This window comes from Nilaparvata lugens, chromosome X (genome assembly GCF_014356525.2).
Source record: "Nilaparvata lugens isolate BPH chromosome X, ASM1435652v1, whole genome shotgun sequence".
NCBI lineage: Eukaryota > Metazoa > Arthropoda > Insecta > Hemiptera > Delphacidae > Nilaparvata > Nilaparvata lugens.
This window is the reverse complement of record NC_052518.1, coordinates 97190725-97215412: the sequence shown is the minus strand read 5'-3', so window position 1 is coordinate 97215412 and position 24688 is coordinate 97190725. Positions and strand designations below refer to the sequence as shown.

At 36.6% G+C, this 24688-nt stretch overlaps 1 protein-coding gene across 1 annotated transcript in view; it reads right to left on the bottom strand.

Annotated features, from left to right (window-relative positions):
* The window catches only part of LOC111046169, a 44095-nt gene extending 19732 nt beyond the window's left edge, over positions 1-24363 (bottom strand). Inside the window, exons 1-16 of the mRNA XM_039442137.1 lie at positions 24275-24363; positions 21973-22111; positions 20075-20482; positions 17231-17686; positions 15180-15566; positions 14680-14929; positions 13352-13528; positions 12526-12665; positions 10579-10639; positions 9757-9897; positions 9212-9337; positions 8391-8524; positions 6879-7009; positions 2926-3162; positions 691-908; positions 162-328 (exon numbers count right to left, since the gene is read on the bottom strand). Coding sequence (XP_039298071.1) covers positions 162-328; positions 691-908; positions 2926-3162; positions 6879-7009; positions 8391-8524; positions 9212-9337; positions 9757-9897; positions 10579-10639; positions 12526-12665; positions 13352-13528; positions 14680-14929; positions 15180-15566; positions 17231-17686; positions 20075-20482; positions 21973-22111; positions 24275-24363 — 3261 coding nt within the window. The remainder of the gene's footprint in view (positions 1-161; positions 329-690; positions 909-2925; positions 3163-6878; positions 7010-8390; positions 8525-9211; positions 9338-9756; positions 9898-10578; positions 10640-12525; positions 12666-13351; positions 13529-14679; positions 14930-15179; positions 15567-17230; positions 17687-20074; positions 20483-21972; positions 22112-24274) is intronic.
* Between the last annotated feature and the right edge of the window lie 325 nt (positions 24364-24688).

The window sequence follows — 24688 nt, the reverse complement described above, 5'->3', positions numbered from 1 at the left end:
AATGAGTTCTACAAACCATGGGATTTCTTCTTATGCTATCTTTTCTCCAAATCACCATAAATGATACAGTTTCACAATTTGATACAGTATCAACACAACATGATACAGCATCATCTCAACTTGACACAAAACACCATAATTTGATACAAAACTATACATACCTGTTGATTGGTGGGACTGAGAGAGGATGCCCTGACCTTGACCTGGCCGGCCGCTCCCTCTTCGTCTGACTCCAGTCCCAAGGCAGCAGCCAACCCTTCTCCGTCTCGCTCTCTCTTCAAACCGTTGACCTGCGCACGCGCGCGACCCACCACGCTGTTTGCACCGCCTTCAAGAACAAACAAATTAATTCAAATATAAATTCATTCTTTTTCAAAGAAATAGAAAAAGAGCGAGTGCCTATGAATAGTTCAATTAGGTATGGTAAGTTCAAATAGGTAATGAATAGTTCCTTTATAGAAGGCAGTGACAAGGCAGAGAATCGGCAACCCTCTAGTCCTATCTTTTCCACAGACTCTATAACGTGAATCTCACTATAGAAAATGTCCGGCAAATGAACGTTTTCTGTGCAGTGTAGCAAAATATGAATTGCATACAAATTGCCAACATTGATTGATTGATAGAGCAAAAAAAAAAACTTGAATGTTGGGCAATGAAAATACGTGATTGGAAAAAAGGGCGTGTCCCTACCCCGCCTGGGCACCATGACGCCACCTGTGTCCTCCATTTTGATGCGCTTGTAGTCGCCGTCATAGTCGGCCATGTTGTCCGAGTAGTCAGAGTCGTCCGACAGACTGCGCTTGAGGGCCCCCCCGCCTCCACCAACCATGTCAAGCGGGCGAATCATCGAGCCGCACCACACCTTCACCTGGTCCAGAGCCTTCTTCTTGCTGTTGCGTACAGGTCGGCTGCAACAGAATTATTACAAATTCAGACAAAATGAAATAGAAAAACATGATTAAAAGTACACTTATACATATGAGATAAGCACACATATGTAATGGTGATGATTAGGACTTTTTCATTTAATCAGACTCTTGGGCTCATTTAGTAGAAATATCGGGGACCATATGGAGTACAAAAGCATAAAACATTTATTACGAAACAAGAAATTATAATAACATTCATACAGAAATGTTCTATCTAATCACAGTAAATTGAGATTAAATTCCAAAGGGAAGGCAAAATTTTCCCTCACAAAGGCCCAGTTGCACAAAAGCCGGTTAAATTTTAATCCTAATTAACTTCACGTGAACCAAATCAGAGAAGACCAATTCAAAAAGGTGGATCTACTGGAATTAATCAGGATTGAAAATAACCCGGCTTTTTTGCAACCGGCACTAAGTACCTGATTGAATGAATACAAAAGTTCAACAGCTGAGTCATAATTTTGACATATTCCCACACACATGAACTCGCTCACTCACTTACATCACCAACAGACGACGAAATAATTATTATCAGCTGTTTTTCCAAGGATGAAGAATAAGTATCCTTTTAATGTCCTTCAGCGAGTTTTCCCAGGGATGAGACCTAGTGCAATCGAATATTTATATTATAAACTTACTATGTTCTGAATTTCGTGAGAATCGTTATAGCCGTTTTCGAGATCCGGTGAAATACAAACATATAAACATTCAAACATCTAAACATATAAACAGAAGTTGCTCGTTTAATAGTATAGGGTTTTTTGTGTGACTTTTTTGTCGTGAGAAATTCTTCTTTATTGAAAAATATCTTTCTCACATTAAGGCTGTGCAAAGGCTAAAAATAAACTTTCTACTGGTGATATTTTTCAAAGTTTTTCGATTTTTATATCATCAAGCTATCAAATGAAAACGTTTTCTCAGGAAAACATTTTTTTCCACGATCATTACTTTTTGAGATATGAGCGCCTAAAGTTTAAATTTTTGGGACAGAACATTTCAAATTCGGTAAGAGATAAATCCATGTGTTTTGGAGGATAGATTCTTCATGGTATTGAATTGAATTGAATTGAATCACTGCCTTTATTTTCGTAGAGAGCGAAGTTAGGGCGCAGTCCTATTTATGTATTGTATTGCCCTATATGGTATTGTTGATCTAGTAAAACAAAAATTTTCTGAAAATATCAATTTTGAAAAAGTTATTCAATTTACCAAAAATAACTCAACCAAAAGTTAATTTTGGTCATTTTTAGTAAATTGAATAACTGTCTCAAAAATTGATATTTTCAGTTAATTTTTGTTTTATTCGATCAACAATACTATAAAGAATATATCCTCTATCTCACGGATTTATGTCTTACCGAATTTGAAATGTTCTGTCCCAAAAATTTAAACTTTAGGCGCTCATATCTCAAAAAGTAATGATCGTGGAAAAAAATGTTTTCCTAAGAAAACGTTTTCATTTTGATAGTATACAAATCGAAAAACTTTGAAAAATATCACCAGTAGAAAGTTTATTTTTAGCCTTTGCACAGCCTTAAGGGCCGGCTTCCGAGTTCGGGATTTAGGTAAGTTCTACACTTTAAACAGCTGGAGTCAGAAAATTGGCTTTCCAAAACGGAGCATAGTCGCAGTAAATAGTTGCAGCAAAATAAATCTTCATTTTCTCATTTCTATAACTGAAAACGGGTTTCCTTGACGAAATGAAACGTTCCTAAATAATTCGAAATAGCTGAAACTTTACACTATTTTCTCTTTATTTTCTTTTGTGTTAAAATTTTCTAGTTTTTTTTTTTGAAATTTAATTTAAACATGGACTACGACTAAGCCCCGTTTCGGAAAGCGAATTTTCTGACTCCAGCTGTTTAAAGTCTAGAACTTTCATTGGAAATTTGAAATAATTATTATATTATAGTAATTATTACACAAGGTAGATTAAAATATGATATTTTGAAGACCATAATCTATAATCTAGGTGTACTCCGAACCATCAACTCACCCGCTGGGAGTTCCCGGTAGACTGGCGACCTCCTGTTTGATGTCCACCATCTCCTGCTTTACAGCGGCGGGTGTCCCCTTCTTCAGGGGCCTCGACAGGGTGCCCCCCTGGGTGCCCTCGAATGAGGAGATCGAAGCCCCCTTTGCGGCCCCCTGTTTCGCCAAATTCGCCTCAAATTCGGCCAACAGGTGCTGACATGTCGACATGTTCTGCGCTGGTTCCCACGTGTTTTGCTCGCTGTAAAATAATACAATAATCAATAATCCTTTATTGTCATAAAACACAAAGTGTTGTAACAAACGTCAATATACAATAAAATTAAAAACAGTCAAAATATTTTTAAAATAATAATAATAATATAGTCAAAGTAGTAATTTTGAAAAAAAAATTTACAACTAAATTGGTAAATAGCAATTAACAACAGCAATTGATAAATAGCAGGTATTAAAACGGGATCCAACACAAGTCACAACAAAGCTGTTACAGTTAAACAGATGAACACTGAAGCTATTCAAAAAATTCTCCAACAGAATAAAGACATCTTTCTGTAAGTAAGCCTTTTATGTGTGACTTGAATAGTGAGGTACTCAACAGTCTTACTTCGGGGGCAAGCTCATTGAATAGCTTAATGGACATGTTTCTCCAATTCCTATGGGTACTCGCATATTGGTGAGAATCAATTCTGAGATTTAACCTTCCTCTGGTATGATAATTATGTATGTCACCATTTCGACTATATTCATTAAGGTTTTTTTCATGTACATCAGACAAGTAAAAACATATAAAGATGGGAGAGTCAAGACGCCTAGTTTACGAAAGAGCGGCCTACATGTTGCTAGGGGTGGTGCCTGACAAATTATTCGAATGGCCTTCTTCTGGAGTCTGAAAAGTTTAATAGATGCCGAGCAATTTCCCCAGAGCTGAATCCCATAGGCTAAATGGCTATGGATGAGAGCATAAAAGACACTCATTAAAACTTCATGATTAACTATGTGAGTTAATCTACGTAGGACAAACAAACCCTTACTTAGTTTACCAGCTGTATAATCAATGTGCTTTTTCCAATTTAAATTCGAGTCAAGCATGATACCCAGGAATTTGAGGGAATCTGTGCCAGTAAACCTAGGGTTGAAGCTAAACTGTAGGTCACAGGTTTTCAGGAGGTTGAGACACAAATTGTTTGAAGCACACCAATCCATTATATTTGATGTGCTCAATTCAACAACTGTGTCAACATTTTATTTTCCCGTCCCATTCACCAATAAGCCCAGGTCATCGGCAAAAAGATAGGGTTGGGTTTGATCACAGCAGTTCCTTATCACACCTGACAAATCATTTATGTAAATGATAAACAACAGTGGACCAAGTATTGAACCCTGGGGGACACCATATCTAACCAGCTTACCACTTGAGAATTCGCCATTTCCATAGACAAATTGCATTCTGCGACCCAAGTATGAATCAATTAGATCCACAGCTAACTTGTCAAGGCCATAAAAAGAAAGCTTTTCAGATAGAATATTATGTTTCACTGACTCAAAAGCTTTAGAAAAGTCAAATGCTCTGAGGTTAACAAGTCTCTTGTGCTCTAAGCTACTGATGACTCCCTCAATAAGATTCAAGACATTATCAGAAGTACTGAGATTTTTCCGAAAACCGTACTGATCTCGAGAAAGTAGACTGTTGTTTTCAAAGTAATTGACAAGCTGTTTATGAAGGAGCATTTCAAACAATTTTGATATTATTTCTATGATACAGATGGGTCTGTAGTTTTCAATGTTGGCCTTATTACCCTTCTTGAACACGGGTATCATTTTGACTCTCTTTAGTTTATCAGGGAAAATACCTGACGCTAGGCATATATTGAGCAAATGGGCTAGGACTTCTGAGATATATGGAGCTGCTATTTTCAATATTGAGGAGTTGAGTCCATTCATATCTAAGCAATTGCTGTGGTTCATTTTATGAATTGTGTCAAAAACCTCCTCAACAGTGAATTCCTGAAAACTAAACTTCGATTCTGGTTCAGGCGTTAATGATACATAGTGACTGAAGTCAAAACTACTCTTAGGGATATCTTTGCTTTGTAAAATTATTTTTTCCAAGAAAAACTTGTTTATTTCATCTACAGACAACTTGCAAGCATCGTCCAGAGATGAATTATTTGAACCAAGGTGCTTCTTTACTACTACCCAGGCTGATTTATTCTTGTTTTTACTCTCATTAATGAATTTACTATTGTAACTGAGTTTAGCCAGTTTGATTTTAGACCTGTAAGTCTTTCTAAGATTGTTATACTCTAACTTGACCGCTGTTGAGCCGAGAATGCTATATACATGAAACAGTTGTTCACATTTCACTTTCAAGTCCCTCAATTCATGTGTGTACCACTTACTCCTAGCACCCCTTAATGTACTTTTGAGGACTAGTGGATAAGCCGAGTTGACAGCCCACAAGAAAAGTTCATAGAACATGTCAACTTTCTCATCTAGGTCAATCAGTTTGTAAACAGCTATCCAGTTGATTGATTTCATACATGCTAAAAATATACTAGTCCTACTTGAGCTAATTTGTCTTAAAAAAATTGGACTATTGCGTGTCTTACTGACAAAGGATTTATTATCAATTTTTATTTTTAGAGTTAAAGCTAAGTGATCGGAAAATGCCGTATATAGAATTGCACTTTCCCATCGAGTATAATGGATATCTGTGACGATATTGTCTATGCAGGAACCTCCGGCTTCTAATCTGGCGGGTCTTGTCATCTGTCTTGTAGTGATGGTTAGATTGAAACTGGCCAACAAATTACAAAGATCATCTCTGAAGCTACTCTCCAAGTTAAAGTCTACAAATATTAAAATTCCAACTTTATAAATTCAACAAAAAACATGTTAAATAAATACAACAAAATACAACTAATTTCAGTCTATAGTGAGGTCCACGTTATAATGGCAGTGAAGAAAGATAGGAGAACAACATTGCCTATCCTCACTGTCTTGTCAATGCCTTCTATAGACGGTAGCAGATACAGGTTTATTGATATAATATTAACTGTTCATTGACGTATAAAATAATCAATTATATTTTATTAAGCAAGAAATTATATTTTTAAATAATTTCATAACTAAGATGAAACATTTTGTTAATTAATTATCAATTCTACATTGTTAAAAGAGATAGCGCTATCAGCTTTGTGGAATGATAGACGAAGATAGCAATACCATCGCTAATCAAACACTGCCATTATAACGTGGACCTCACTATAGCAATTTACCTGATCAACTCACATCAATAGAGTTGTGTGGCAGAGAGGACCAGAAGTCCTAACTCCGCCCTAATAAAGGCAAATAATCAATCAATAGTGTATAGGCTATGGCCCGGTTGCACAAAATCCGGTTAAATTTTAACCGTGATTAATTTCTGGAGAGCCAATCAGAGAAGGCTTTTTAATAAAACGGCTTCTCTGACTGGTTCTCGTGGAATTAATCACGGTCAAAATTTAACCGGCACCATACCTTTAAACTATTTGTTTTTCAATTTTCTATTGTTTTAAATTTGATTTCCATTATCGAATTATCTCTAAGGTATTAATAGAATGACTTTATACTTTATCTATTATGAAATTTCAACATGTATTAATTTTGACAATAAAAATTATCATCATTATTATTATTTAATTGACGTGTTATAAATTGTAGAGTATTTATAACTAACAGGTAACCCGTGCTCCGCAAGGGTCCAATACAAAACTTGACAAACTAGACCTACTGAGATCTTGAAGAATTTAAGATAGGCCTATAACCATCCTCGGTAAATTAGGAATCTATATGCAAAATGTCAAGTTAATGAGTTGAGTAGTTGAGACGTGATGATGCGTCATTCGTGAATTTCCTATCCCTAAGCCAGTTCTTTCCTTTATTATAGTATAGATTATTATATTATTTTGTACTCACGGTGGATATCCCTCCCACTTCAACAAATACTCGTACTGCTTCTTTTTCTGGTTATAGCGGCGCGACACTATCTTTTCCACAACAAATTCTTCCTGCGTGGTCACCAATCCATCAGCTGGACCGACCATTGTCTGCAAGCAAAAACAAATTCAACCGAAGAATAAATAACCCTCAAAACATATAACAAATTATAAATCACCAAAAAAAACATAAAAAATCCGAAACATAAATCTAAATACAATAAGTTAAATCAGAGTAAACAGGCTGCTTGATCTTTATTGAGGTCCACGTTAATGGCCAGTGGAGAAAGATTAGATTAGATTAGATTTCTTTATTTATGTATGTTACAATATTTACTGGCTTATACACTAATTTACATTAAATGACGATGATGCTATTTATTCAAAGAGTTTTACAAAGTATAAATAATTAATCAATGAGAATAAAGATTGAATGCATTTAAAATAATAAAATAATGTGATGTAACTTCATAAATCGGCGGTGTTTCAACAAATAATTGTCGATTCTCTAAGAAGGATATAAAATATCCTTCCCATCAACACACGACCGGGTTGTGATGAATTAGTGCTGTTGGGAATTATAACTCGAAGTAATGTTCGAATAAGAAACTCTACTTGATAAGTTAAAAACTAGTTGATTTGAATCTTAGAATTATGGGATGAATGAATGAATGAAATTGGAGTGAGTAATAGTGAATACAATATTGCATTGATAATTAAAATTAGATAAATGGAACAGACGTTATAGAGTGGGATTTATATTAAAATTTTAGAAATTAATCGAGTAATATTGACAATATACAATACTAAAGAACAGAGAATCTTGAGATGGGAAGAAGAATATGTATTATGTAAGATGGATGAATGAATGGAATGAAGAATGGAAAGGAAGGAAGATTAGAATATTTGTCATCCAGTGCTCTAGAGCTGCGTACACATATTCGCGCTTCCAACCCGCACCGAGCACACTCCTCCCTCGTACCGCCCTCGTACCACCATCGAACCACAGTCGCTCCGCCCACGCACCCATCATGAACGTTACAGAAGATGTTAGATCTTCTCGCGTTCCCCGGTCGAACCACTGTTGTTCCCCGGTCGATCATCAATCGCTCTGCTGGAGTGACGTTCGGTTGCAGAGCAGAGCGACAGTCTGTACGCACCTTTATATATACTATAGTGAGGTCCACGTTATAATGACAGTATTTGATCAACTTTGGTTTTGCTATCCTTGTCTATCATTCAACAAAGCCGGTGATACTTTCCTAGGTCTACAACGATGCCAATTATGTTTTTGACAGTGTAAAAATATAATTAATTAATGCAGAGAATCGGCATCGCTATTCTTCTATCTTCATCCACTGCCATTATAACGTGGACCTCACTATACCACGCACTCTTTAACAGTCGCCCACAAAAACGGATCCACTTTTGCTACAACAACTGCCACCTCCAGCTACTTTTACATCTTTGGCGATTAACATTGACCACAGACCTTGATTGACTGGAGATGCTGCACGACACAGCTGTTGGCCTGCAGGTCTCTGCCCGCCGCAATCCACGTCTCACGCAGCTGATCGGTCATCTTGCACCAGCGCTGATACAGCTTCCACGAGCTCTCTGTCTCACCTACAATTCACCCAACAAAACAAACATTAATTCACAATTCAAAATCATTTATTTATTCATTTCATTCATTCATTTATTGTATAGAACACTATAACAATAATAATACAATTATGACACTGGAGGAAAAACTAGGCTGAGCCTGTATTATTTCTCTCCAAAAATTTTGATAAAATGTTGATGTTGTCCAAAAGTTAAGGTTATGTAATCACACACTGCTTCGTCACTTGATTTTCGGTTCAGGAATAATGATTTGAAAATTTTGAATTTTGAAGGTTGATTTTATTAAATGAATCACAGAATATATATCACAATAAATTAAAAACTTTAGAAATATTGTAGTTATTTGGAAAATACCTAATTGACGTATATTTTACAACGATTATTATTATTATTATTATTTCATCGTATAAAACCGCATTTGATGAGCTTATGGAAAGATACATTTCAAAAATGTTGGATGTTTTTGAACTGGTAGTATTGTAGTCTAATGTAGTCTGATGAATAAAGATGTCTGATTATTATAGTATATTTCGCACCTACAGCAGAAAATGATATTTTTCCGGCTCGAAATCGGTTTTCAAGTCCGAGGCCGTAGGCCGAGGAATAGAAAAGATTGAGAGCAGGAAAAACATTTTTGCCCGTGGAAAATAGCACTTAAAATAGTAGAGCAAATAAATATTGACTTACCTAGAATTTTAGTCTGTGCATTTTTCCATAGTAAGAACGCCCACACGTGAGGTTTCGACTCCTGGAACCACAAAAAACATTGTATAGTAATAAAAACAAACAACACACTGATATAGATTACTACCACTAAAGATCAAAAAATACAAACACTCTTTAAATGTCAGTACCAAGTTTAAGGCCACATGAAATTCATATCGTTCAACATTTCTTCAGTTTATATTTTGGCAATGGTTTGGTAGAATTCCACAGTATAATGACAGTATTTGATCAATATTGGTGTTGCCATCCTTGTCTATCATTCATCAAAGCCGGTGATACTTTCCTAGGTCTACAACGATGCCAATTATGTTTTTGACAGTGTAAAAATATAATTAATTAATGCAGAGAATCGGCATCGCTATTCTTCTATCTTCATCCACTGCCATTATAACGTGGACCTCACTATACCACGCACTCTTTAACAGTCGCCCACAAAAACGGATCCACTTTTGCTACAACAACTGCCACCTCCAGCTACTTTTACATCTTTGGCGATTAACATTGACCACAGACCTTGATTGACTGGAGATGCTGCACGACACAGCTGTTGGCCTGCAGGTCTCTGCCCGCCGCAATCCACGTCTCACGCAGCTGATCGGTCATCTTGCACCAGCGCTGATACAGCTTCCACGAGCTCTCTGTCTCACCTACAATTCACCCAACAAAACAAACATTAATTCACAATTCAAAATCATTTATTTATTCATTTCATTCATTCATTTATTGTATAAAACACTATAACAATAATAATACAATTATGACACTGGAGGAAAAACTAGGCTGAGCCTGTATTATTTCTCTCCAAAAATTTTGATAAAATGTTGATGTTGTCCAAAAGTTAAGGTTATGTAATCACACACTGCTTCGTCACTTGATTTTCGGTTCAGGAATAATGATTTGAAAATTTTGAATTTTGAAGGTTGATTTTATTAAATGAATCACAGAATATATATCACAATAAATTAAAAACTTTAGAAATATTGTAGTTATTTGAAAAATACCTAATTGACGTATATTTTACAACGATTATTATTATTATTTCATCGTATAAAACCGCATTTGATGAGCTTATGGAAAGATACATTTCAAAAATGTTGGATGTTTTTGAACTGGTAGTATTGTAGTCTAATGTAGTCTGATGAATAAAGATGTCTGATTATTATAGTATATTTCGCACCTACAGCAGAAAATGATATGTTTCCGGCTCGAAATCGGTTTTCAAGTCCGAGGCCGTAGGCCGAGGAATAGAAAAGATTGAGAGCAGGAAAAACATTTTTGCCCGTGGAAAATAGCACTTAAAATAGTAGAGCAAATAAATATTGACTTACCTAGAATTTTAGTCTGTGCATTTTTCCATAGTAAGAACGCCCACACGTGAGGTTTCGACTCCTGGAACCACAAAAAACATTGTATAGTAATAAAAACAAACAACACACTGATATAGATTACTACCACTAAAGATCAAAAAATACAAACACTCTTTAAATGTCAGTACCAAGTTTAAGGCCACATGAAATTCATATCGTTCAACATTTCTTCAGTTTATATTTTGGCAATGGTTTGGTAGAATTCCACAGTATAATGACAGTATTTGATCAATATTGGTGTTGCCATCCTTGTCTATCATCAGACAAAACAGATCATTACGGTCGAAAGCAGGCATTCAACTACAGTCTTTTATTAGTGTGTTGTTGGGAGTGTAAGAGTGTAAGAAGGGCACAATATGAGAGACTACCAGCGTCACATAGCTTCACCAAAAACAACTACTAGGACTATCGGCTTCAGTTAACACTCACATTTGCAACATAGACACCATATACACTGTATATTATTAGTGTGTTGTTGGGAGTGTAAGAGTGTAAGAAGGGCACAGTATGAGAGACTACCAGCGTCACATAGCTTCACCAAAAACAACTACTAGGACTATCGGCTTCAGTTAACACACACTTTTGCAACATAGACACCCTATACACTGTCTATTATTAGTGTGTTGTTGGGAGTGTAAGAGTGTAAGAAGGGCACAGTATGAGAGACTACCAGCGTCACATAGCTTCACCAAAAACAACTACTAGGACTATCGGCTTCAGTTAACACACACATTTGCAACATAGACACCCTATACACTGTCTATTATTAGTGTGTTGTTGGGAGTGTAAGAGTGTAAGAAGGGCACAGTATGAGAGACTACCAGCGTCACATAGCTTCACCAAAAACAACTACTAGGACTATCGGCTTCAGTTAACACACACATTTGCAACATAGACACCCTATACACTGTCTATTATTAGTGTGTTGTTGGGAGTGTAAGAGTGTAAGAAGGACAGAGTATGAGAGACTACCAGCGTCACATAGCTTCACCAAAAACAACTACTAGGACTATAGGCTTCAGTTAACACTCACATTTGCAACATAGACACCCTATACACTGTCTATTATTAGTGTGTTGTTGGGAGTGTAAGAGTGTAAGAAGGGCACAGTATGAGAGACTACCAGCGTCACATAGCTTCACCAAAAACAACTACTAGGACTATCGGCTTCAGTTAACACACATTTGCAACATAGACACCCTATACACTGTCTATTATTAGTGTGTTGTTGGGAGTGTAAGAGTGTAAGAAGGGCACAGTATGAGAGACTACCAGCGTCACATAGCTTCACCAAAAACAACTACTAGGACTATAGGCTTCAGTTAACAGTCACATTTGCAACATAGACACCCTATACCATGGGAAATTTTACGCTTATCTTTTTCTTAGACCAGTTATAGAATAGACACGGCCTATTGTATATTCATACTGAAAGTCTATGAAGCCAACATCTACTGCCATATCACCAACTCGTGACGTCAACATCAGATAGAAAACTTTTCTTTGTTCACATTGTTTTCCATAGCAGATTGTGTCTATTTCGGCGTGAGCGCAGCTGGAGTTTACCATTTTAATGAATAATAATTTACATCCTTCTGAAATAGAAACAATCTGAAAGTTTTCTATCCGATGATGACGTCACGATTTGGAGATATGGCAGTAGATGTTGGCTTCAGAGGCTAGACTTCCCAGCGTGTCTATTCTATGACTGGTCTAAGGTATTTTCACTATGGTGTGATCACTCCCATAACAACAAATGCTATTCTCTTCCTGCCCAGATGACTTTACTAAATTTTCAAACACTTTCTCTTGGCCCAAATGATTTTATTTACAACATTTTCGATCACTTTCTCTTAGCCCCGATGATTTAATACAATTTTTGAACAACTTGTGGTTCGGCCAACTCACCGACAAGCTAGCTTTGAATGTAGAGGTGCCCCTGCACTGCACCCTGGCTCGGTGCTCTTGGAATTGCTCGACAAAGTGGAACACCGTATGACAAAGTCCGCACACAAACACGTCCAACTCCTCGAGGTCTTCCTCTGGTCCTGCCAAATGATACACAACGATCGTAAATGATGAACAACTAGCAGCGAAAATGATACAGAAACCATAGAGTAACAATAGCGTAAGTAGATATCCCATGATATAAAGCGTTTATGTCGCAACTTTTACTGTTATCTCAGGCCGATTACTGTCGATTATTGTCGATTTTTACTGTTTTAACCGGGTAAGAGTGTATGAACGGCACAATATGAGAGACTGCCAGCATCATAAAGCTTCACAGGGAAGAACTATGTGGACTATCAGCTTGAGATAACAGTAAAAGTTGTGACATAAACGCCCTATATCATGGGATATCTACTTATGCTATTGTTTCTCTATGCAGAAACTAACCGTAAATGATACACAACTAGCAGCATAAATGATACACAACCACCGTGAATGATACTCAACTAGCAGCAAAAATTATACACAACCTCTGAAAATGATACACAAATGGCAGAAAAAATGACAGAAACTAGCAGAGAAATATACTATAGTGAGGTCCACGTTATAATGACTGTATTTTGTATTTGATGTTGCTATCCTTATCCTTATTCGACAAAGCATATAGGTCTATCCTTTTCACTCTGCACCGTTGCCAAATCGTTTGTGAACTTTGTAGAAGTTTGTACCAATGCGGAATTTCAAAACAGAGATAAACAAACAAAGGCAGACAAAAAAAACTCACCCTGAAGAACTTGGGGGTTTTCTGTCAACGGCTTTGACTGGTCCGAAGGAGGAACATCTGAAGCAGCAACAGCTGCATTGTCAGCTGATTGGGGCGTCACATCAGCTGATTCCACGTTGTCAGTTAGCGTGTACAGCAGTTCAGCTGTACTTGTCTTCTCGTCTTTAACCACTGCGTCTGCAACACAACAAAATCAAAAAACATTTTAAAAATTAATTGAAATTTTTTTCAAAATGATTAACGCTTCTTGAGATACTAAAGCTGCGTTTACATCAAGTTATTAAAAAAAAAAAATGTTTATTTTTCAGTTCTTATAGATTCTATTAGATTAAACGAAACTTGACAAACAAATCTGTGGTTTGGTGCAACAACTACCCATGTCAAAATATCAACTTTCTCACAAATCAGCTTGAAAGTTCACCTTGTATTTTCCAACTACGGCATTTCGATAAGGAAATGCGAGTGCTAGAAGTGCACAAGTCGACATTGGTAGTTCTGGCACGGAGTATGAATGACAATCTAAAAACATATGTCTTTATTGATGGATTTCAGCCATCATTTTACCCATAATCATTCAATCAACCACTTCTCATATTCAATGGTAACTGTAGGAAAAATTAAATGTGAAATACGTGCGCAAAGTTCCTCTGCTGCACTCAAGAAGCCATTCCGCCCTCGCCTATGGCTCGGGCGTAAACGTTACCCTAATTTCATATCCCCTATGTGTATAAGACAATTCTTTCCTTTATTATATTATTTATACATAGATAAACAATAACAAGATATGCCATGGTTTGTAGAATTCATTCAAAGTTTGCAAGTATTGTATCGAATTATTGCACAATATTTGTTTGATTTTTTATGATTCTGCTGTTATAAAATTTTGTAATTATTAGTTAAATTTAACTTCAACTTTCTGCATTATTTCGAAATACTATGTTTTTCTTTTACTGTTTTGCAACTCTCACCAGCGGGCAAAGATTTTCTTTTTGCTGGTGATGCCTAGATTTTATATTCTATTTCAATTTTATTCAAGTATATGTATGAGTAATTATGCTTATTTCTTTATATTTTAAATGATATGTCATATTATAAAGATTTTGTAATATGTTTTGAATATTCTAATTGGCAATAAATGAAATGAATTATGGTGTTGTGTATAAAGTTGAGTTGATACTGTATCATGCGTGGTCACACCATAGAGATAGATACCTTATCATCATACCTAAGAAGATAAGTTTGCAAGTTTCGTATCAAATTATGGTGTTGTGTATCAAGTTGAGATGATACTGTATCATGTGTTTTGATACTGTATTATTGCCTCCTACCTTGACTGAGTTTCTCCCGTTGCAGCTTGTTAGCCCTGGCCTGTGCGGCTTGGAGGGCCTCGAACTGCTGTTGCCTGTACAGGCCACTCGGCCGGCCGACCGGTCGTTTGCCACCTGGTGGCCTGGAGTTCATCGCCGCAGCAGCGGCGTTGCCAGCTTGTGCAGCCGCTGCTGCCAGTGCCGACGCTGTAGACGGTTTGGGCAGGGCACCCTCGGTCAATACCCAATTCTTTTTGCCGTTAACAAATACCTGTACAAAAAGACAGTAATTAATCATTATTTTCACTATTTATTAATTATGAAAACAATTATAGTCAATTAATGAAAACAATACAAAAACTTGTAGTACCTAAGAACTTGAAAATGACCTATGGTCAACTAGTCGTTGAAATATTTCAAAGTTTTAATAAAGGGTCCTACAATTTTTTATTAGTTTAGACTTTGGAAGATATCTTCTTATTGTATCTTTTTTCTATGATATTCTGCATGGACTGACTGACCTCCCTGATATCCTGCGGCCGAAAATGCAGTTCGCAGATGAGCGCCGTATATGCCAACTGTTGCGATCCCTGGCACAAGTTGCGCGCCCACCGCTTGAATATCAACGGATTCGGCGGCGGCTTGAAGAACCGCATCTCACCACCGCTAGTTGCGCCGCTCCCCGCTCCAGCACTAGTAGTCACCGACTTCCCACCGCTAGTTGCGCCACTGCCAGCTCCAGCGCTAGTAGTCACCGACTTCCCACCGCTAGTTGCGCCGCTCCCCGCTGCAGAGCTAGTAGTCGACTTGCAGCCGCTCACAAAGCACTTGTACATCGGACCGCTGGCGCCGTCTGAGGATGGTTTAGCCGGCTTTGTGACTTGTGCCTGCTGCTGCCGCTGTTGTTCCTGCAAAACGGAAAAAGATTAGCCTACATAAAAATTTTGTTCACTAATATAATCAAGATATTACAAGAGAATTAATGTATTACAAGAGAAATATATCTTTAATGTCTACCAAGTGAAAACCCACCAACAAAAAGCCATATAATACTACCGTTATAATGTCCCACAAATTCATAGAACATAGATGAAAGTTACTGAGATATTGCAATTATTCAAATGCTAATGAATTAATAATAATAATTGTTATTGAACGAAAATCCAAATTGAATGCTGTAAATCACCCCGAAGATTTCTGCTACTGCAAATATTGACAACAGGGTAAACAGCTAGATGGAAATTCAATGAGCGCTACTATTCAAAAATTATTTATCAGCCCGGGAATCGAACCCAGTACCTCCAAATTAAATGCTGTAATTCACCGCGAAGACTTCTGCTACTGCAAATATTGACAACAGGGTAAACCAGCTAGATGGAAATTCAATGAGCGCTACTATTCAACAATTATTTGTCAGCCCGGGAATCGCAATATCTCAGTAAACTCCATGTGTACACTGGCTGGCCCCTATGGCTTCGTATAAAATGAGCGCTGCTATCCAGAGATTGTCAGTTTTGTGTAAGGGTAAGCATTCCTGACCGGCAATTGGGAGGTACTATCCAATAAAATTGGAAATATCCAATAAAATATTTGCAGTAGCAGAAGTCTTCAAAGTGATTTACAGCATTTAATTTGGAGTTTCGTTTAATAATAATTATAGATTCATGAAAGTTGGTTTTAAAATCAGAAAACATTCCATCAAGAGAGGATGGATTTGAATGTATGTAGAAGACAATTCACTTACTTATCACAGGGGCTGATAAATTTTGTTGCTACTCATTTTGTTGCCAATACGAGCTGAAGCAAAAAACTAAATTGCGAGATTGAGGAATGGATAAGATCAAATAAAACTGAAGAAAAAATCTTCTAGGCACATATACTACTGTTCCTTGTTTTATGTTTTGTTTTTTCATCATAGAATAATTCATTATTGTGTGTTACTAACTTTTATCTAATTTCATCATTTACTAATCTAAAAATTTATATTTTGTGTGTAAATTCCACTAGTCTTTGTTCTTAATTTGGTTGTAATTTCTTAGATTATATCAAAGAGAAACAATAGCGTAAGTAGATATCCCATGGTATAGGGCGTTTATGTCGCAGCTTTTACTGTTATCTCCAGCTGATAGTCCACGTAGTTCTTTCCTGTGAAGCTTTATGACGCTGGTAGTCTCTCATATTGTCCCGTTCATACACTCTTACCCGGTCAAAACAGTAAAAATCGACAGTAATTGGCTTGGGATAACAGTAAAAGTTGCGACATAAACGCCCTATACCATGGGATATCTAATTATGCTATTGTTTCTCTATGATTATATTGAATAAATATATTTCAGAAACTTAGGCCTACGCACAGGTTTTACCTTGTAGGCTACTCCTTAAACATAGATGGACGTAAAAAATATACTGCAGTTTTGGGAGTATTTTTATATATTTAATAGTATTTTTCTTGTATTATTTTTAGATGTTATAATATTATATTATTATAATTGTGTATGTTTTTTGAGAAATAAATTTGAATTTGAATGAAAAACTTTCTAGTTTTGAAAATTTTCTAGTTTCAACAACTCACCACTTTCAATTTCCACTTGGACTTCTCCACCTTCTTGATCTCCTCTCCTCCTCCCCCACCTCCTCCTCCTCTCGTAACCTCCTCCTCCTCATCCAGCTCCGAATGCAATGCCGACAGCACATCCTCCACTGACGTCAGCTCTTCCTCCTCTCTCACCACCGATGACGTCATCAGCTGGCCTCCACCCGATGACGATGACGTCATCACATACCCTCCACCGGATGCCGTTATCACACCCCCACCACCCACCAGTGCCGTCATCACCGTCTGCTGGCTTCCGTTGTCGTCGGCAGTTGATGACTGCATCCCGGCTGCTTTGATGACGTCATCATCGTCGTCTTCGTCGTCGCCAAATATGTCGGCCGCCGCCTGTAGTGACGTCAAACTTTGGTAAGTTGTTGTCATTGGGACAGCGATTGTTGTAGATGATATTGTGTCATCATCATCTTGCAGTGTCTGAGGTTGGTGTACAGTGAAAGTATGAAAATAACAGAAAATAACCAAAATTATAAAATAAATCAAAAGAATCAACACATGAAAATAAAGAAAATAACCAAAATTATAAAATAAATCAAAAGAATCAACACATGAAAATAAAGAAAATAACCAAAATTATAAAATAAATCAAAAGAATCAACACATTAAAATAAAGAAAATAACCAAAATTATTAAATAAAATTAGAAGAATCAATGTCTTGCAGTGTCTGAGGGTGTACAGTGGTTATGGAAACGACGAAAAGTTACAAAAATATAAAATAAATTCAACGAATCAACACATAAAATGAGGAAAATAGCAAAAATTATTAGATAAAATTGGAAGAATCAAAGCCTTGCAGTGTATGGGCATGTGCTGTACAGTAGTTATGAAAATAACAGAAAATTATAAAATAGATTCAAAGAATCAACATGGATCAACATATGAAAATAAGGAAAATAATCAAAATTATGAAATAAAATAAATGACAATAGACGAATCAACACCTTGCAGTGTCGGAGGGTGTTACAATGGTTATGAAAACAACGGAAAATAGCCGAGATTATAAAATAAATTTAACTGATCAACATATGAAAATAAGGGAAATAATCAAAATTATGAAATAAAATAAATGACAATAGACTAATCAACAGCTTGCAGTGTCTGAGGGTGTACAGTGATTATGGAAACAACAAAAAAAAACCCGGAATTATAAAATGAATTCGACGAATTTTTTTGGTCAATTTCTATCCAAATTTAGGAAAGGAACCGTTTTGGGCTTTAAGCCTGTTGTTCCTTTCCCAATCATTCATGGCTGAGAATGATATTGTCTGTATAAATAAATCAAACAAACATATGAAAATAAAGAAAATAGCCAAAATTATAAAATAAAATTAGACGAATTGTCTGAGCTTGTAGTGTCTGAACTTTTAATATCAGCATGGAATCATAAAACCAAATTCAATCTATTAGTGTTTTTACCAGACTCTAGTGGGTGGGCCACGGGTAACACCTGCTCATAGTGGTATAAGAATAATATATCTTTGAAAAAGATTCATAAAGGGTTTATTGAATAATTGTAAATGACAAGTTGTCATGAATTGAGTGATTTGAAAACAGAGCAAAACTGCAGTTGGTAATGAACTGTATAGTACAAAACTATGCGTTTGAAATGTAAATTTCCAATGTGGAAAAATAGTCTTATAGCACAGGACTTTGGTAGTAAACTTAGACCAGTTATAGAATAGACACGCTGGGAAGTCTAGCCTCTGAAGCCAACATCTACTGCCATATCACCCCATCGTGACGTCAGCATCGGATAGAAAACTTTCAGATTGTGTCTATTTCAGATGGACGTAAATTATTATTGACCGAGCGAAGTGAGGCCTAAGATTCAAGTCGACGGTCTGGCATTTCTCTTAATGTTTGGATGCTTGAATGTTTAAATGTTTATATGTTGCGCATTTACGGCGAAACGCGGTAATAGATTTTCATGAAATTTGACAGGTATGTTCCTTTTTAAATTGCGCGTCGACGAACATACAAGGTTTTTGGAAATTTTGAATTTCAAGGATAATATAAGAGGAAAAAGGAGCCTCCTTCATATGCCAATATTAGAGTAAAAAATCTGGTGTGGCGCACTCACACAATTTTCCTTGCCGTTATGAAAATTTATCACCTGACGCTAGTGTTCACGCGCATTACAAATCTACTATTCAAAGATCCAAGCCAGCTGTGACAGGTCAATAACGTTGGAGATACACGAAGTCTGCTATCTCTTCATAGTGAATGATTAATAGAATCAGCAGTTGCCAAGTTTGCAATAAAATCGCAAAAAACCCTGTTTTTGACACTTTTTTGCCATTTTAGCCGCCATCTTGAACTACATTTGATCGAAATTGTTCGTGTCGGATCCTTATAGTGTAAGGACCTTAAGTTCCAAATTTCAAATCATTCCGTTAATTAGGAGATGAGATATCGTGTACACAGACGCACATACACTCATACACACACACACACACACACACACACACACACACACACACACACACACACACACACACACACACACACAAACACACACACACACACACATACAGACCAATACCCAAAACCACTTTTTTGGACTCAGGGGACCTTGAAACGATTAGATATCTGGAAATCGGGGTAACTTAATTTTTTCGGAAGGTAATACTTTCCTTACCTATGGTAATAGGGCTAGGAAAGTAAAATCAGACCATAGAATTATTCATCATAAATCAGCTGTTTGGTTCAAAAACATCGATCATCTTGAAAATGTATCTTTCCATCAACGTCGTAGACAGTTGTTACATGCTACTGAATGAATGAACGAATAAATTCCAACGAACCTTGGGTTCATCATTACTGCTGCCGCTATGTATAGACTCCATCAACCTCTCCACCTGCATCGTCTCCTCCGGTGTCTCATCGCCGGCAGCCGGCGACGCCACGTGACCACTGAGTGCCCCCACAAGGCTACCAAGTGTCCTCCCCTGGCCACCGAGTGTCGCCACCTGGCCACCGAGTGTCGCCACCTGGTCACCAAGTGTCGCCACCTGGTCACTATTGGCGGCGCGTGCCAGCACTGATTCAAGCAGCGCTCTCTCGTCGGCCAGTGAGGAAGAGGAGGACTCCTCAGCGGTGGTGGGTCCGTGATGGTGGTCATCGGCGCCCAGGTTGCCCACGACAAACTGTGATAAAAGTTTCTCGTCGTCCACATCGACGCCGTCCGCTGACACCGATATTGAGTCCATTACCTGGGCGACAACAAACAGTTACAAAATTAGAAACAGACGAATATACAGATATGATATTAATCTGTTTGTATCAAGATACAAACAGATTAGCAATTCAATATAAATACAGAAACAGATTCGATTTACTACCATAACCTTTATAATTATGTAAATAATCGACTATATTTGAAACTTGATAAATCAACTAGTTCTGTGAAACGTATACCTCACGCAGTTTTCTCATCCACAAGTATCTGGTGTCACCTGTTCACCGGCTTCTCCAGACATATGTGTAATGCATGCAATGAATAATCCACTTGTCAGCTGATTGATTATTAATGATAATTCTATAGTCTGATTAATCCTATTTTCAGAGTAGATGATAATATACCCTATTATATTAAGCGAGCAATTATGTATATCTGTCTATATTTAAAAACACTTATTGACATGGGCTGCTTTTAAATTAATAAAACAAAATAAATCTTATAGCACCCTTTATTCTTTTAAAAAAACTTTAAAATAGTTGAACAACTAGTTTCGGTTTACACCATCTTCAGGTTCTGAATCTGATTTTAGAACCTGAAGATGGTGTGAACCGAAACTAGTTGTTCAACTATTTTAAAGTTTTTTTTTAAAAGAATAAAGGGTGCTAGGCTATAAGATTTATTCTGTCTATATTTTTATATCAGGTTATTTATGTTCAACGGATCTCGAAAACGGCTCTAACGATTTTCACGAAATTTGGAACATAGTAGGTTTATGGCATCAAAATTCGATTGCATTAGGTCTCATCCTTGGGAAAAATCGCTGAACGACATTAAAAGAATAATTCATCCTTGACTGAAACAGCTGAGACTCTCGTCGTCTGTGGATAGTAAAAAGTGAGCGAGTGATTCTGTGAAACATCAAAATATCGCATCCCCGAAATTATAAGCTGACGTATAGCCAGCTGTAAATTAATAAAAACACGATCATTTTAGAGAATTGTGTTCTGTTTATCAATGAATAAAAATAACGAGCGAAGCTCGGTGCCCCGATTTTACAGATAAATATGCAAATAGATACAGATTAAGATACAAACAGATAAACAATTCAAATATAAATACAGATTTGATTTACTATAATGAGGTCCACGTTATAATGGCAGTGTCAGAATGTGGACCTGACTTGGTCATTGTCGTAGTGTTGACCTTTATAAACTATGTCAAAAATATACACTTATTTACGTTTATAAACTTAGGCTCAACTCACACTTAGGCGACTCAGGTGGAAAGAGACTGGACTCTAGTGGAGAGCATGTGTTTCCAAATGGTGACACTCAGACCAGTCGATTCTAGTCTCCGCGACGTCACCATTTGGAAACACATGATCTCCACTAGAGTCCAGTCTCTTCTCCACCTGAGTCGCCTAAGTGTGAGTTCAGCCATGGACAGATATATTTATTCTACAGGAGAACCTGAAGATTTGGAAACTAAAAGAAGAGGGTGATTAAAAATATAGAAACAAACCTTCTGAAGATCGGCATTAACCATCTTAGAACTTTCCTCGGATGTTGAGAACTGCATTGTTTCATCACCCTTGATGACGTCATCAGTCTCCGGCAGACTGTCGGAGCCAAAGAGCTCCGCAGGCGGTTCGTCACTCATCCTGCAAAATTAACAGTAATTAGCCAATTTACAACTACAAAATAAACAAAAATTAGAGAAATTTACAACAGAATATCAACAATAACTACTCACAAGACTTTAATTTATTGATGGAATCAATAATAACTGGTAAACAATCAGGAACAATGAGTAGAATTAACAAAAAATACAGTAAAACAACAGAGAAAAGATTTCATAAGAATATATCCAATGGTTTGCAGAATTATTTTTAAGTTTGCAAGTTTTGTATCAAATTATGATGTTGTGTATCAAGTTGACATGATTCTGTATCATATTGTGTTGATACTGTATCATGTGTGGTGATATCCCATAGTATAGGACCGTTATGTTGCAAATGTGAGTGTTAACTGTTAAATGAAGCCGATAGTCCTAGTAGTTGTTTTTGGTGAAGCTATGTGACGCTGGTAGTCTCTCATACTGTTCCGTTCTTAGGCTAGGCGCACACAAGTTAGTCAATACAAGACATGATCAGTCACGTTTAGTCACAAAACTTTACATAGTTGCTTATGACGCAATTCACACTGATTAGTCATTACAATCAGACTTGTTCTCATAAGCAGCTATGTAAAGTATTGTGACTAAACGTGTCTGATCATGTCTTGTCTTACCGTACTTCATTGACTGACACACACCAATTAGTCAAGACAAGACATGATTAGACACGTTTAGTCACAATACTTTACATAGTTGCTTATGAGAACAAGTCTAATTGCAATGACTAATCAGTGTGAATTGCGTCATAAGCAACTGTGTGAAGTATTGTGACTAAACGTAACTGATCATGTCTTGTATTGACTAACTGGTGTGCGCCTAGCCCAACACTACTACAACACACTAATAATAGACAGTAGTCGGCCTTAAATTTGGAACATAAATGATCTATTCCTGCCATGAGATATTTACTTATGCTATCTTTTCTCTTGATCAGGACATACCCAACGGCCCAACCCACCAAACCGGTAAATCCTCAATAATCAACAAAATTTGTGAAAATAAACTGATTTTCAAGTTTAAATTTGCCAACTACTAATACATGTAGGCTACACTGATACAAAAAAATAATTATGTCAATTTAATAGAATATATTAGATGGTAAATACTATGAACGTTCTGATAAAATTTATTAGAAAAACCGGTGAGTCATGCATATTTCGTAATTAACGACATAAGAAAAACGATTTTAAAGAAATATGTATAAAATTTATAAAAATAAACTGACTTACAACGATAAGTTAGGCAACTACTTTATACACGGACAGGAATACATGATTGAATTAGTTAATGAATAGTGAATACTTTGAACTAACCAATAAAATCAAGAGAAAAACCTGCCTCACCTAGCAAATAACGACTCATAGAGAACGACTATAATATATTCAATAATCAATACGAATGATCAATAAAAAACAATACAAATACTAAAAAAATTGTTTTCTAATGGATTTATTTTAATATAAACACTAATAAAATTAATATTACAAAACAAAAATAATGTAAACAATTTGGCGTTCAACCTCCCGCCAAGAAATTAGTTTGCAATATGTTGGGATAAGGAATAAACCGAGCTCAACAATCCTATTCTAAGCCGCGTCCACACTATGTCGATCGACAATGTCGAACAAGTCTGGACGTGTCGCTCGACATTGTTGAGCGCTGTCGAGTCGAGTCGAACGCAACCCGATTCAGGTCGGTCCGGATCAAAGAAAGTCGAGTCGAACGCACCAGTGTGGACGTGTCGATCTTGTCACTGCCGTTTTAGAAAATAGAATAGTGATATACTGTTGTGAATTAGTGAATATACTGTTGTGAATATACTGTTAGTGAATATACTAGTTAGTGAATAGTGAATATACTGTTGTGAATATACTGTTAGTGAATATACTAGTTAGTGAATAGTGAATATACTGTTGTGAATATACTGTTAGTGAATATACTAGTTAGTGAATAGTGAATATACTGTTGTTCAAGTGCTTACATTTTTATTGAAAATGAATAGGATTCATTCAATTCATTCTAAAAAAGTTTTTAAAGCCCGCGTCACATCTATATTCTAGATTTAATTCGTCAACATCATCCAGCAATAAATCTTCCATAAATTCCTCCGTACTATATTTTTTCTGCCTCGAACAAGGCTAGGCCGTACCCAAAATCTCCGCGGGCGACGATCTTTTTGGCTTCCCAAGATGGCAATAAGAATTGCAGCAGAAGCCGCTGCTCCAGCATCTTCATCATCACTCATTTTATATAAAAACTCGATTCTTATTTAAAATAAAACACTCGATTAAATATAAGCTGACTAAGATAAAACACTAAACACTAAAACACTTAAAACACTCGATTATGTATGAACATTTATGATGGTTGTCGATCGACTCGTCCACATGTACTGAGGCAATTTTGTCGAGTGACACAGTCGAAGGTGTCGAGCGACTTTATCGATCGACCGGGTCGACAGAGTCGATCGACATAGTGTGGACACGGCTTAATGTAGAAGTAGAAAGTAGAACAGTAAAGTAGATAGATTAAATTTTTCAAGTGGTACAAAATAGAAATCTAA